General features: G+C 41.2%; 1 protein-coding gene across 1 annotated transcript in view; it reads left to right on the forward strand.

Annotated features, from left to right (window-relative positions):
* The window catches only part of AGBL2 (AGBL carboxypeptidase 2), a 41778-nt gene that overhangs the window by 11165 nt on the left and 14294 nt on the right, over positions 1-16319 (forward strand). The window contains exons 6-11 of the mRNA XM_042783383.1: positions 300-453; positions 3453-4235; positions 6254-6410; positions 7817-7943; positions 13409-13509; positions 15106-15236. Coding sequence (XP_042639317.1) covers positions 300-453; positions 3453-4235; positions 6254-6410; positions 7817-7943; positions 13409-13509; positions 15106-15236 — 1453 coding nt within the window. The remainder of the gene's footprint in view (positions 1-299; positions 454-3452; positions 4236-6253; positions 6411-7816; positions 7944-13408; positions 13510-15105; positions 15237-16319) is intronic.

Below are 16319 nucleotides of genomic sequence, written 5' to 3' on the forward strand. Positions count from 1 at the left end.
TTTTTTTTTTTTTTTTTTTTTGGCAACGTCCTTTTAAATTTGGGTTTACATGAGTTCAAGCATTCTCTGAGATGCCTAGCTAGGTTATCAATGCACAAAAGAAATGCTCTAACTCCCTAACAGACTTCAAAGAACTACATTGTTGAAAATTAGAAGGCTCTGCAGGGACAATTGAGGATTTGAATACTCCTTTTTGTTAACCTGGAATAGTGTTTATCACATAGATGAGTTCAGTAAATATTTGTTGAATGAATGGGTGCTCAGTGGAGCCTGGCCTAATAAGTCTCTCTTGTCTGCAGTGCCCACCGAAGGTTCCTATTTCACCAATTCCAGAGTGGGAGGCAAGCGAGGAATTATCAGGGAACTTGCTGTCCCGTTGCAAGGACCCGATGATAACACTCTGCTGTTTGAATCAAGGTTTGAGAGTGGGAATCTGCAAAAAGCTGTCAGAGTGTAAGTAAAAAGAGGAACTTCCCAAATGGATGATGATTTGAGTAGTGACTGAGGTTTCTTCAGGAATGATATTAAGAGTCAGGAATGTTTGCCAAAAAAGAGAGAAATGAGGGCAAACGGTTATGAGGATGAAGCAGAAGAATGGAGTAGTTAAGAGTCAGATTTTTCCCAGACCAAGATACTGTCTAAATTGTTTCTTCTGCTTATAAAAAAAAATTAGTGCTCATTTAAAATGTTGTTGTTGGTAGATTCCGTCAAGTTGATTCCAACTCATAGTGACCCTTTGTGCAACAGAAGAAAACACTGCCCAGTCCTGCACCATCCTCACAATCCTTGCTATGCTTGAGCACTTCATTGTAGCCGCTGGGTCAGTCTTATCTTGTTGAGGGTCTTCCTCTTTTTTGCTGACCCTCCACATTACCAAGCATGATATTCTTCTCCATGGACTGGTCTCTCCTGATAACGTCACCAAAATGCAGAGACGAAGCTTGCCATCCTTGCTTCTAAAGAACATTCCAGCTGTAACTCATCCAAGACAGATCTATTCATTCTTCTGGCAGTCCATGGCATATTCATTGTTCTTCACCACACCATAATTCAAAGACATCGAATCTTCATCAGTCTTCCTTAGCTGTTGTCCAGCTTTGCATGCATGTTGAGTCAGGTGCATCATATTTTTCAAGTGACGTCTTTGCTCTTTAACAGAGGTCTTTGTGGCAGATTTGCCCACTGCAATACGTCATTTGCCTTCTTGACGGCTGCTTCCATGGATGTTGATTGTGGATCCAAGAAAAATGAAATCCTTGACAACTTCACTCTTTTCTCTGTTTATCGTGATATTGTTTATTGGTCCGATTGTGAGGATTTTTGTTTTGAGTTGTAATCCATACTGAAGGCTGTGGTCTGTTCTTCATCCGTGTTTCAAATCTTCTTCACTTTCAGCAAGCGAGGTTGTGTCAGCTGCATATTATAGGTTGTTAATGAGTCTTCCACCAATCCTGATGTGGCAGTCTTCTTCATATAGTCCAGCTTCTTATATTATTTGTTCAGCATACAGATTGAATAAATATGGTTAAAGGATACAACCCTGACACACATCCTTCCTGATTTTAAACTCCACAGTATCCCCATGTTATGTTTGAATGACTGCCTCTTGGTCTATGGATATAACGTAAAAAGCTCAAGTCTTATAATTATACCTGCCTAATACAGCTACTAAGGAGCTCTGGTGGCATAGTGGATAAAGCATTTGGCTGTTAACCAGAAAGTCAGTGGTTCAAACCCATCAGCTGCTCTGCAGGGGCAAGATTAAGCAATCTACTTCAGTAAAGATTTATAGCCTTGGAAATCCAACAGGGGTCTCTATGAGTTGGAATAGATTCAATGACAGTGGGTCCCCCCCCCATTATGGCTACTATTAAACAGTTTGTCATATACACCTTATTTTCTTTATGTGAATGTGTATGTGTAATGTAAGTAACTCTGGTGACATAGTGGTTAAAGCATTTAGCTGCTAACTAAAAGGTTGGTGGTTTGAACCCACCAGCCATTCTGCAGGAAAAAAATGAGGCAGTCTGTTGTCCGAAAGATTTCCAGCATGGGGCAGTTCTACTCTGTTGTAAGGGGTTGCTATGAGTCAGAAACGACTGGATGGCAACAGGTTTATTTTTTTCTTGTGTAATATATGCAAATTATATATCTCTAAAAATAAAAAATAGGGTAATGTTACACATACCATTTTGCAAGTTTCTTTTCTCACTTAAAAAATTTTAGGTCTTTTTCTATGTCAGGACCACATATCTGCCTCTTTATTTTCAATAATACATGTAATTATGTTGTATAGATATTCCATACCTTATTTACTCTGCCCTCATTGATAGGAAATTGAGATGTTTAATTTAATTAATTAATAAAGTTAATAACCTTATGCATTTATATTATTAAGTATTTTTGGTTTTATGGGCTAAATTCCTAGAAATGAAATTGTTGAGTCAAAGATTTTAAACCTTTTAAGCTCTCCTTAGAAGAGAGAATGGCGAGACTTATCTCATACTTTGGTTTTGTTGTCAAGAGGGACTAGTCCTGAACAAGGACATTATGCTTGGTAAGGCGGAGGGTCAGCAAAAAAGGGGAAGACTCTCAATGAGACAGATTGACACAGTGGCTTCACCCGTGGGCTCAGGCGTAGCAATGTTGGGAGGAGAGCACGGGACCAGGCAGTGTTTCATCCCCTTGGACATAGAGTTACTATGAGACAAAACTAACTCGATGGCACCTAACAACAACAACAGTTATTGCCAAGTTGTCCTGCAGTGAGATTTCTGTTCAGTCAGCAGAGAATGAGTGCCTTTTTCCCCGTGCTGGAATACTGATCAGATAGAAGGGAACATGGCATCTTATTTTAATTTGCATTTCATTAATTATACATGTGGGTAAGTACCTTTTCATGTATTTATTGGCCATTTGTATTTCCTCTTCCACTTAGTTCTGCTTCTTTTAAGCAAGCCAAATTCATTCCAGAGCTGCCCTGTCGTCTTTAAACAATTGATGAGCAGAGATAAACATAACACTGGAGACTTCAGGGTCTCCTTTGGCCATGGTGGTCTCCATGATGCAGCTAGCAGCCCACAACGCCCTGGTTCCACTACTATTAACCATGTTTCAGAAGAATGTATTAAAGTGGTTAGAAACTGCTCCTGGTCACTCTGGAGAGACAGCCAGGAAGCCACAGAGCTCCCAAGCATCCTGTACAGCAGCATACATTGTTGGGACTTTTCCTGTCCCACTCCAAATATATTGCCCTTCCCCAAGTTCCTGCTAGCCTAATATGTAGCTTGAAGAACTAGGTAAATTAGAAAATATATGTTTGATTATTTGATACCAAGTTTTTCTGTAGTAATAAGATCTATTTTTAGCAGGGAAAAGCTGTATTTTCCCTGCTGTCTTTTTTGGGGGGGTTGTCAGGTTACAGAAATATTCTTCAATTTTCTCCATTACAGAGCCACCTATGAGTATGAACTTACCTTGCAAACTGACCTCTACACAAACAAACACACTCAGTGGTTTTATTTTCGAGTTCAAAATACCAGAAAGGATGTCACCTATCGATTCACCATCGTCAACTTGCTCAAGCCCAAGAGTCTTTACGCTACAGGGATGAAGCCACTCATGTACTCCCAATTGGATGCCAAAACTCACAACATTGGCTGGAGGAGAGAGGGAAATGAAATCAAGTACTATAAGAACAACACAGATGACAGGCAGCAGCCCTTCTACTGTCTGACATGGACCATTCAGTTTCCGCATGATCAGGACACTTGCTTCTTTGCACACTTCTACCCATACACATATTCTGATTTGCAGTGCTTTCTCCTGTCAGTGATAAACAACCCTGTCCAATCCCAGTTCTGCAAGCTCCGTACTTTATGCAAGAGCCTAGCAGGAAATACCGTCTACCTGCTCACCATCACCAACCCATCCCAAAGCCCTCAAGAGGCAGCTGCAAAGAAAGCCGTGGTCTTCACTGCGAGGGTCCACCCTGGGGAAAGTAATGGCTCCTGGATTATGAGAGGCTTTTTGGACTTCATCCTTAGCAACTCCCCAGATGCCCACCTCCTCCGAGATATCTTTATCTTCAAGGTGGTACCCATGTTAAATCCAGATGGAGTGATTGTGGGGAATTATCGATGTTCATTGGCTGGAAGGGACTTGAACAGGCATTACAAGACCATTTTGAAGGACTCTTTCCCTTGCATCTGGTATACCAGGAACATGGTCAAGAGGTGAGAGCCTTTATCCATTGATCTGTGTGTGAATGCTCTGAGAGCTCGCACCAGTAGCCCCCATCTGATGCATATGAACTTTCTTCCAATGCTGTAGGAATACAGAGTGGCTTCAGAGGTAGTCTTTACTTTCTCTTGCAGTCACATGGGTTTATTAATTTTTAAACTTCTAACCCCAAGCTTATCTTTGGGTTGAAGCTGGGCATACAGCTTTTTAGCCAGTAAAGTCATTTCACTGATAAGTGAATTAATTAAGTGGGAAAGTTCAGCGGCCAGCGGAGTTCATAGGTCTTCATTTAATCTTCACATTCACTCTGTGAGATGACTACAGGCAATATTCCCATTTGCTATATGAGGAAATGGTGGTACAAAAAGGTTAAGTGACTTGCCCAAGGCCACACAGGTAGTGACAGAGTAGATATTTGAACACAAGCTATGTTTTCAGAGTCCCGGTTCCTTATCACCACTTTGTATTGTCTCTCATCAGGAAAGAAAAATGAATCAGTCAGTCAGAAATTTCCAAGCTCTGTGTGAAAGCAGTTGAGCACCCACCTTAAAGGAACTTCCATTTCACTAGAAACAAAAATACAGAATACAGGAATGTGTGAATGCATGCCTTCTAACCTTTAAGAAATAGAAGGCCCTTTAGGTTAGCTTTAGTTGAGCAGGTTTAATTTGAGGCAATAGCAGACAGTTAAGAGGTAAAGAAGCCTGAGCCTAGTAGGAATTATGTCTATGGGAAAGGGTGGGAGCAGTGTGGGTCTGAAAGCAGAGTGACCAAGAGCATGTGTATGAGCATGTGTTTGGGAGTGGCCACAGGCCTGGGTTTGAGACCTGCTTTTACTACTGGATGGCTCTGTGACCTTGGCCAAGTGATTTAACCTCTCTGAGCTTCATCTTCCTCCTATGAGGAATGGCTGTATTAATATGTGCCTGTGTGGTTACTGTGAGGATGAAATGAGAGAATCCATGTAACCTACTTAGCATAACACCTGTTGTTGTTGTTGTTGTTATGTGCCGTCGAGTCGGCCCTGACTCATAGCGACCCCTCCTTGGGTTTCCGAGGCAGTATCACTACGGAAGTAGGATTGCCCAACCTTCCTTCCGAGGAGTGGCTGGTGGGTTTGAACCACCAGCCGTCTGGTTAGCAGGCAAGTGTCTTAGCCACTATGCCACCAGAGCTCCCAGCATAACACCTAGCACATTGTAAATGTGTGTCACTAGTGGCCATTATTGTTATCATTCTCTTCATCCTTTCAGTCATCATCATGGAGAAAGTGAACATTCTGGGTAGGTTGGAATAAGTGTCCTGGGCCAGCCATTTTACAGATTTCAAGAAATAGAAGTCCCTTAGGCTAACTGTAGTTGAGCAGGTTTAATTTAAGACTACAGCAGATGGTCAAGAGGCAAAGAAGACTGGGCCTCATAGGAATTGGCCCTGGAAAGTCAGGAACTAAGGCTCTGCCTTTTTCATCCCTACAAGTACAGCCTCTCTGCTTCTCCCCACGTCTGTGCCAGCATGAGCTTTCTCTTCCACCTCCTTACCAACTCATATGGCCTACCCTGTGCCCCTTTCTACATCAGGACTTTTCCATGTCAAGTCCCTCTAACTGGTGGGGGTGACAGTGCTGGTGACATGTTTACAGTAGTGGCTGAGGTTGGGGTAGGACTGCTATGGAGAGGGCTTGGACAAGCCAGAGACCCCAGATAAGAAGGCACTTCAACAGGGAAAGGGATATGACCAAGGCCTCAGAGGTGGGAGGTGCTTCCCTGTGGCATACCACTTTGCATAGACATTTGAAGCTAGAGGGTAGGAAGATATAATATTGTCTAGAAATGGTGTTTAGTCTAATGCAAAAAATACTAAGGCCGTTGGGAGTTGAAATGTTCTTAGGAGGGAGAGATAGCAACAGCCATACTGAAGGAAGGGATTCCAAAAGATCCTTAGAGTATTCTTGATTATTCACGTGCATTTGATGTGCACTGAGTCCTTTGTTTGCTCCTCCCCTGCCCCATAGACTTCTTGAAGAAAGGGAGGTTCTCTTATACTGTGATTTCCATGGGCACAGCCGCAAGAATAATATCTTCTTGTATGGCTGTAACAACAACGATCACAAGTACTGGCTTCATGAACGAGTCTTTCCTTTAATGTTAAGCAAAAATGCACCAGACCAGGTAAGCATGTTTTCTGTCCATTGACTAAGGGAGAAGGAAACTCAGTGCTTCTATATGTGATGTTTGATACGCCATTTTGTGTCTCATTTTATTATACAGTGAGACCTGTGAGAGCCGGAATTCACAGGGACGCCCTTGTTTTTCTAGGTCTTACAAGTTTTCTACCTTTGGCAGGGTGCAGTCTTACCACTTTCTTATCATTTGTTTCACTAGAAAGTACTTGAGTTTTCCTTTGAAACAAGACAGGTTTCTGCTTTACATAGGCTCTGGTTTTCATAGGTTTTCCTGTACCAGCAACCTGGACTTCAGGAATTTAGGAAGGTGTGGCTTTAAAAATTGCTCTGTGTCCATCAACTGATGAATGGATAAACAAAATGGGGTAATGGAGTATATCCCCACACCAGCATATTATTCAGCAATAATAAAAAAAAAAATCAAATACTGATACATGTTCCAGCACAGATGAACCTTCCTTGAAAACATGCTGAGTGAAAGGAAGCAGCCACAAATGACCACATATTGTATGGTTCCATGTGTATGAAATACCCAGAAGAGGCAAATCCATAGAGCATTTTTGGAAGGCAATGAGTGATTGCCTAGGGCTGGTGGGAGGACTGTGGATTGGGAGGTGGCTACTGATGGGTACAAGTTTCTTTTTTGGGCAATGAAAATATTCTGAACTTAGATGGTTGCACAACTCTGTGACTATACTTAAACCATTGACTTGTCTATTTAAAATGGGTGGATTTTAAGGTCTGTGAATTATATCTCAGTAAAGAGGGTTTAAAAAAAAATTGTCTGGTGACTTCTCTTGGTACGTAGAGTTGTCTGTAGTCTTTAATCTTATGACAGCAGTGCAAGAAGGGATTGAAGGGCAAACAGTATGCTAACATTACATGAGCCCTCATAGAAAAGTTTACATAATACAAGATAACAAATAACTGTCCGACATTAAAAGGCTAATGAGAACAACTTAAAATTTTTAATAATTGGCAGAGCTCTGTGACAGTTGGGCGTATACAGAATATCTTCATTGACTTAGAAATTGGTTTTTAGCATCTTGAATAGATTTATCTAACATAACTGTCATTAGAGAGAAGAAACTAGGTTGGGATTAGAAAAATGTTTAAATGATAGTGCAAATTTTCTCATGTAAAGGTATATGAGACACATGTTTAGTGAGAAACCACTACCCTCGTTGATAAAAAGAAGGCATTAGGTAGACTCTTCAACCTTCCTTCCTTCCTCTTTTCTTTCACGCCTGTATTCCTTAGTATTTCATGGAACATACTTTAGGAAATAATATATATACACCAGGGGAACCATCCTTGTATCATATTAATGAATCTTAGACATTCTTACGTTTGCCCCTTTATAATTAACAGAGGATTTGGATTTCTCTCCAGTTCTCTTTTCATAGTTGTAATTTTAAGGTCCAAAAGTGCAAGGAAGGAACAGGACGGGTTGTGATGTGGCGGATGGGAATCTTAAACAGCTACACCATGGAGTCTACCTTTGGCGGGTCCACCCTAGGTAAGCTCTTTGGATGTCATAGGCCAGGATGGCAAGGGAAAGCCAAGCAGAGCCCCTGAGGAGACAAAATCCTTTTGACTGTTGCAGAAATAACTGACATTGAGAAGTTCTTATGTGACTTATGCTAAACGTGAGTACCCAAAATATGAATGTGAAGTCTAATACTTGAGGGGCGCTATATAATACGGTGGTTGATAAGGCTCTGGAATCAGAGAGATCTGAGTTTGAATTTCAGCTCTATTTACAAGTTGTGTGATCCTAGGTTAGTTACTTAACCCCTTTCAACCTTGTTTTCCTTTAACTGACAATAATAATAGTACCTGCATTACAGGTAAAATTGTCCCCCCTTAAGGAGCTCTAGTGGTATAGTACTTAAGGTATTTGGCTGCTAACCAAAAGGTCAGCACCTACTCTGCAGAAGAAAGATGGGGCAGTATGCTTCCATAAAGATTTACAGGCTTAGAAACCCAGTGGGGTCACTATGAGTTGAAATCTACTCAATGACAGTGGGTTGGGTTTGGTTTTGGAGTGCCCCTTATCCAAGGTTTTGCTTTCTGTGGTGTCAGTCACGCACAGGTAACCATAATCCAAAAAAACATTTAAATTATGCACCATTCTGAACAGTGTGATGAAATCTCCACACCATCTCACTCTGTCCAGGATCCAGCCTCCTCCTTCTTCGCTGGGTGCAAGCCTGGAAAACACTGTTGGGTGAACAGCTGTGCTGCACCCAGGACACCCTGAATATCTGTCATATGTAGGAAAAGCAGTAACTCAGTTTCAGGCAGTTCCAGACGTCTGCTGGGGGGGACTTAGAGCATATCCTGTGCAGGCGAAGAGGGACGACTGTATAATGTAATGGCATTATTGCTGCTGTTAGGTGCTGTCAATTCCATTTCAACTCACAGCAACCCCCTATGACAGATTAGAACTACCTCATAGAGATTACTAGTCTGTAATCTTTAAAGAAACAGATCGCCAAGTCTTTCTCCCATGGAGCCGCTGGGTGGATTCCAACTGCTGACCTTTTTGGTTAGCAGCTGAGTGCTTAACCATTGGGCCACCAGGGTTCCTTGTGTAATGGGATGTTGTTTTAGGTGCCCTCAAGTCAGTTCTGACTCGTAGTGACCCTACGTACAACAGAATGAAACACTGCTTGGTCTTGCACCATCCTCAGTCATTGCTGTGTTTGAACCTATTGTTGCATCCACTGTGTCAGTCTGTTTCATTGAGGGTCTTCCTCTTTTTCGCTGACCCTCTACTTTACCAAGTATGATGTCCTTCTTGAAAGACTGGTTCTTCCTGGTATTATCCAAAGTACGTGAAACGAAGTCATGCCATCCTTTCCTCTAAGGACCATTCCAGCTGTACTTCTTTGGAGACAGATTTGTTCATTCTTCTGGCAGTCCATGGTATATTTAGTATTCTTTCCCAACACCATAATTCAAAGGCATCAATTCTTCTGCGGTCTTCCATATTCATAGTCCAGCTTTTGGATGTATATGAAGTGATGAAAACACCATGGCTTGGGTCAGGTGCACCTTAGTCTTCAAAGTGACATCTTTTCTTTTAAACACTTTAAAGAGGTCTTTTGCAGCAGGTCTTTCTATTGCAATACATCAGTTAATTTTTTTTTTATTGTGATTTGACTGAAAGTTTACAGAGCAAATTCACTTTCCATACAGCAGTTCACATACACTTTCTCTCATGACATTGACTATAATTTGCCCCAATGCAACAGCTCCCCTTTCTCTTCCTCCCCATAGTTAGTTACCTCTTCCCTGTGTCCTTCCCTCCAGCCCTCCTGAGCTATGATCCCTGTGCATACACAGCCCTTCTATTCTCCCATGATTGTTCTCTCCAAGGAGTGTATCTGCCTAGTGTAAATGTTCACCTCATATGCCTGTCTTTTGTTTGGCTGTAAGCCACAGGAGTGGGTTCAATTCCAGACCTGAAGGGCAGCTAGTGGCCATAATCTCAGTGGTTCCATTAGGCTCTATCAGACCAGCAAACCTGGTCCCTTTTTTTTTTCCCAAATGATTTTGAGTTTTGTTCCACATTATTCTCCCACTCTATCCAGGATCTCCTACTACATAGATCCCCCTCCAAGTGGTTGACAGTGGTAGCCGGGCACCATCTAGTTCTTTAGGTCTCATAGTCATATAGACTGAGGATCGCATGATGTACCAGTCGCTTGGACTAATTGTTTCCGTGAATCTTTGGTGTTCTTCATTCTTCTTTGCTCTGAATGAGGAGAGACCCATCATTGCATCTAGATGGCTGCTTGCAAGCGTTTAAGATCCCAGTCGCTACTCACCAAAGTAGGAGGTAGAACAATTTTTTGTGTAGTCTGTTATGCCAGTTGAGCTTAATGTCCCCTGCAACTATGGTCCCGAGCCCACAGGTTCAACTACTCAGTCCTTCGGGGTAGCTGGCTGTGACCAAGAAGTGACTACAGCCTTGACCTTTGTCAGCTCTGCTATATACCTGGGAATTCTTACAGAACATACCAATACACTTGTAGAAACATTGTCTGCCAACCCCTTGGGCACACTCCCCCCTGCAGAGACATACCTAATAGTTCAGTCTGTTAACCCATCTGTCCATCCGTATAGCCATGTTTGCCTTCACTGACAACACAGTACTGTAGTGCAAAAGGGTTCATCTTTGTTGTCTGTACCTCCCGTGTACCTTTATACGTCTTCCTCTTCCTCAGTGCCACCATGTTGATCACTCACCTTTGGTACATTGCCCTTCTCTTCACCCAAATCAATACTTGTCTCTACCTATCTAATGGGAGCTCTGGTAGCATAGTGGCTAAGACACTTGCCTGCTAACCAAACGGCTGGTGGTTCAAACCCACCAGCCACTCCTCGGAAGGAAGGTTGGGCAATCCTACTTCCGTAGTGATACTGCCTCAGAAACCCAAGGAGGGGTCGCTATGAGTCAGGTTTGACTCGACGGCACATAACAACAACAACAACAACCTATCTAAGAGTGTTTCCTCCCCTCCCCTCCCACCCCTGGTGACCAACAAAGAAAATTTCCTTCCATTTATAAACCTTTCCTTGACTTTTTATAGTAATGGACTAAAACAATGTTTGCCCTTCTGTGATTGACTTATTTCACTCAGCATAATGTCCTCCAAGTTCATCCACATTATGCGGTGTTTTGCTGATTCTAGGTTATTCTTTAGGGTTGCATAGTATTCCATTGTGTGTATATACCATAGTTTGGTTACCCATTCTTCAGTTGATGGACACCTACGTTGTTTCCATCTTTTGGCTGTTGTAAATAGTGTTGCAATGACCATGAGTGTGCACATGTCTGTTCTTGTCCTGGCTCTGACTTCTTTAGGATATATACCTAGTAATGGAATGGCTGGGTCAAATGGTATTTCTAATTCCAACTTTTTAAGGAATCACAATACTGCTTTCCACAGTGGTTGTACCATTTTATAGTCCCATCAGCAGTGTATGAGACTCCAATCTCTCTGCATCCTTGCCAGCATTTGTTATTTTCTGTCTTGTTGAACTTTGCTGCTAGTGCTAGGGCAAGATGGTATCTCATTGTTGTTTTGATTTGCATCTCTCTAAAAGCTCTGGTGGCATAGAGCCTAAGGCACTTGATTGCTAACCAGAAGGCTGGCGATTCAAACCCACTAGCCACTCCTCGAAAGGAAGATTGGGCAATCTACTTCCATAGTGATACTGCCTCGGAAACCCAAGGAGGGGTCACTATGAGTCAGTTCCAACTCAACAGCACATAACAACAATACCACCAAACAACAATGGTTAATGATTGTGAGCATTTCTTTATATGTTTGTTGGCCACCTGAATATCCTCTTTGGTGAAGTGTCTATTTATGTCTTCTGCCCATTTTTAAATTGGATTATTTGTCATTTTGTTGTTGAGGTGGTGGAGTTGTCTATAGATTCTAGAGATAAGTCCCTTGTCAGATATGTCATTGCCAAATATTTTTTCCCAATATGTAGGTTCTCTTTTGACTCTTTTGGAGAAGTCTTTGGAAGCACACAAAAACTTAATTTTTAGAAAGCCCCATTCATCTAGTTTCTCTTCTGCTGTTTGTGCTTTTTGGATTATACTTGATAGTCTATTTATGCCATATATTAAGGCCCCTAAATTTGCCTCTAGTTTTTCCTTGAGGAACTTGATAGTTTTAGGTTTCACATTTAAGTCTTTGATCCATCTGGAGTTAGTTTTTGTGTATTAGATGTTAGGTACAGATCTTGTTTCATTTTTCTGCAAATAAATATCCAGTTTTGCCACCACCATTTATTAAACAAACCTTCTCTTCCCCATATAATGGATTTTGGCCCTTTTTCAAAGATCAGCTGACCAGAGGTCGAGGAATCTATCTCTAGGTTCTCAATTCTATTCCGTTAGTCTATGTGTCTGTTATTATACCAAAACCAGGCAGTTTCGACTACTATGGCTGTATTGTAGGTTTTGAGATCCAGCAGCGTGAGACCTCCTCCTTTGTTCTTCTTCAATAGTGCTTTGCTTATCCAGGGTCTCTTTCCTTTCCATATAAAGTTGGTGATTAGTTTTTCCATATCCTTAAAGAGTCAGCTGATTTCTTGACTGCTGTTTCCTTGGATGTTGATTGTGGATCCTTTACAACTTCATTCTTTTCTCCATTTATCGTGATGTTGCTTATTGGTTCAGTTTTATGTTGAGGATTTTTGTTTTATGTTGAGGTGTAATCCATACTGAAGACCATAGTCTTTGATCTTCATCAGTAAGTGCTTCAAGTCCTCTTCACTTTCAGCAACCTCTAGGGGGGTCATCTGCATATCTCAGGTTGTCAATGAGGCTTACAGTCCTGATGCCACTACTTCTTCATATAGTCCAACTTCTCAGATTATTTGCTTAACATACAGATTGAAAAAGTATGGTGAAAGGTTAAAACTGTGATGCATACCTTTTCTGATTTTAAACCATGCAGTATCCCTTTGTTCTATTTGAACCACTGCCTCTTGGTCTATGTACGGGTTCCACATGAACATAATTACGTGTTCTAGAATTCCCATTCTTTGCAATGTTATCCATAATATGACATCACCGTGAGCCACACAGTCAATGTCTTTGCATAGTCAATAAAACACAGGTAAACATCTTCCTGATATTCTCTGCTTTCAGCTAATATCCATCTGACATCAGCAGTGATACCCTTCATTTCATGTCCTCTTCTGAGTCTGGCTTAATGTGAGAGTAGACTTGGCATAGTGCATCCCACAGAATAAGAACTCCAGGATTACAACCATTATGACTGCAAACATTTTTTATTGTCAAAGATGCTTCTGAACTAAACTGAAAATAGAAAGAAAGCTATCCAGAAACAATATTTTAGAAACAGAGATATTTTTAATGAGATATTCATAAATTGGATTTACATTCAGTCATTAAGATTTAATAAAAATGTTTATGGGTTTTTTTTCCAGGCAGTAAAAGAGACACTCACTTTACTATCGATGATCTGAAGTCCCTAGGCTATCATGTCTGTGACACCCTTCTGGATTTCTGTGACCCTGACCAAACCAAGGTAAAAATGGGGCTTTGGGAAATGGAGTAATGCCCCCTGACCAGCTACTGCTGGGTCCAAAGTCAGTTCATGGGATTACAGATGATCTTTCTTTTCTTCTTCACATTTTTTTGATGTTTTTATCATCAAAGAAATAGTAAAGCCCAAGCCTATACACTCCCAGCAAATGATAAGCCCTCATAATTCACCAAGAGGATAGAGACCATCCGGCACGCTTTCCCTCAGCACACCTCTCCTTACCCATGGCAGCACCAAGTCTTACTTCCTTTTCTCTTATTTCAGAAAAGCAGGTGCCCTTTCTCTTCTTCAAATCCAGCACTGCCCCTTTGTATACTTGGTGACCTCCCCTACAGCTTCCCTAGGTCTTCCCTCGTTAATTACAACTTTATGATAATAAAGTTAATATTATTATTAACTTTTATTAAATAGTTCATAGTTATTAAATAGTTAATATTGTTATTAACTATTTAATATTATTATTAACTTTTTTGGGTGAAAGTTTAGAGAGTAAACTGATTTTCCATTCAACAATTCATACACATTTTATTTCATGACACTGATTACAATCCCCACAATGTAATAGCACCCTTCCCACTTCCTTCCTGTGGTTACCATTCCCCTTGTCCTTCTCTCCTGTCTGTTCCTGTCTTCTGAGCTTTACCCCTGGGCAAATGCTGCCTTTTTGATCCTTTATGTTTGTTTGTCCTAAGGAGTACATACTCCTTATGTATTAATTACCTCTTCTCTTTTCTGTGTCTGCAGTTTTTTCCTCTTCTTCTCCTCAACTGCAAATGTTCCCAAGCTGCCCATGTCCTAAAACACAAATACAGGTTTCCTTTGGCCTTTTTCTCTATTTCCCTTCATCACTCAGCTTCTTAAAAGGGAATCTGTACTCGTGGTCTCTAACTTACCTCTCATATGCTTCCAGAAATGTTGGCCCTGGGAGTGTTATTGATATGCACCACCCTGGATACAATTGTTTAATAAAAAAATGTTTAAAGGAGAATCTGACCGCACTGTGGCCTGTTAAATCTTCCTTGCCATAGCAAACATCTGAACAATCCCATTCTGACATTTCCTTCCTTGTTCCTCAAAGTCCTCACGTAAAGCAGGCCATCACATTGATTAAGAAGTTTATTCTAGGCCAGAGAAAAGTGCCTAAAGCAATGCTTATTGTTGTCCTGCCCTGAAAAAAAAATCTGCACGTTCCTACAGCTCATGGAATTTGGCTGTTAAGATACCCTTAGTAGCCGAGGTTGAGGCTTATTCATCTTTGTGCCCCCAGCAATAAGTAAAGCATCTGTCTTTCAGAGTATAGTTAGTAAATCTTTGATTGAAGAAAGCCCACTGCTATCAAATCTGTTATGACTAATAGCGACCCTGTAGAGCTGAGTAAAACTTCCCCATAGAGTTTCCAAGGCTACAGATCTTTACAGAAGCAGACTGCCTCATCTTTCTCCTGTAGAATGGCGGGTGGGTTCAAACCACTTTCAGCAGCTGAATGCTTTAATCACTGCACCATCAGAGGTTCAGAGGTAATATTTGACAGCTAAATAAATAAATGATCAGAAACAGTTCTTTATTTCACCTCCACAGTTCACACAGTGTCTGGCAGAGCTTAAAGAACTTTTACAACAAGAAATTAATAAGAAATTCAATGAACTTGGGCAAGACACGGATTTAGAAGGAGGTTGGAGTGACATCTCTTTGTCTGACATTGAATCCAGGTGACAACTTTATTTCAAAGTAAAACCAGAGAAGTTCTATCTTTTAAAAAAGTTTTCTTTTAACTTTTTAAAAAATTTTGTTGGTTCTGTATTTTTGGTTGGGTTGAGTTGGGTTCATTGCGTGGTTTCAGACCTCAGGGTCAAGAAGTTGAATAAATCATACTTCTCAGTCATGGCACACTTCGGTGCATTTAATTCCTTCAACAGCTATGTTTTGAGTGCCTGTTCCTTGCCAGGCTCTGTTCTAGACACTAGAAAGGGTTAGAGAGCAGGACAGACACTTTGTGTAGGGCCTCGTAATACAATGCAACCACTGCTGTGGAGTCGGATCTGACTCATAGCAACCCCTCCTTGGGTTTCCGATTCTGTTTCACTACGGAAGATTGCCCAGCCTTCCTTCCGGGGAGCGGCTGGTGGGTTTGAACCACCAGCCTTCTGGTTAGCAGTCAAATGCCATAGGCAATATGCCACCAGAGCTTCCTCATAAGCCACCATAAATAAAGCCTTTGGCTGTTACTCTAAGAGAGATAGAAAGCTTTTGGAAGGTTTTTAGTAGAGAAGTGTTGTGATATGACTAGTTTTTCATTTTACAGGAATACTCTGCCATGTGAAAAACAGATTATAAGGGGCAAAATTCAAAACAGGGAGGCTATTTAGGAGGCCAGTACAGTAACACAGGTGAAAGGTGATGGTGGCTAGACCATGGTTGTGGTGGTGGAGAGGTGTGAATTGGTCAGATTGTGGATATATTTTGAAGTTATAACCATTAAGATTTGTTTATGAGTTGGATATAGGACATCAGAGAATTGAGGAGATGAAGGGGAAGGAGACAGTTTGTGGGTGAGGACTTTAGATTAGTCTATATGTGTATCCAAAACTTTGGAAAAGAGTTATAATAGTCCCGGTCTCTGATTTGTAGATTCCTTATTATTAAATCTATTTATCTATACAGTCAGCATATTTTTACAAAGTTACCTGGTAGGTTTCTGGCCCTCTAAGTAGTTTTTAGTAGAGAAACTACCAGACTGTTCCCAAACAAATCACAGTCCCCCAGTCTTCTCTAGGGCTGTGCATTGAGAAACT

Source organism: Orycteropus afer, unplaced genomic scaffold (genome assembly GCF_000298275.1).
Source record: "Orycteropus afer afer isolate SDZICR_OR568_19922 unplaced genomic scaffold, OryAfe1.0 scaffold00997, whole genome shotgun sequence".
NCBI lineage: Eukaryota > Metazoa > Chordata > Mammalia > Tubulidentata > Orycteropodidae > Orycteropus > Orycteropus afer.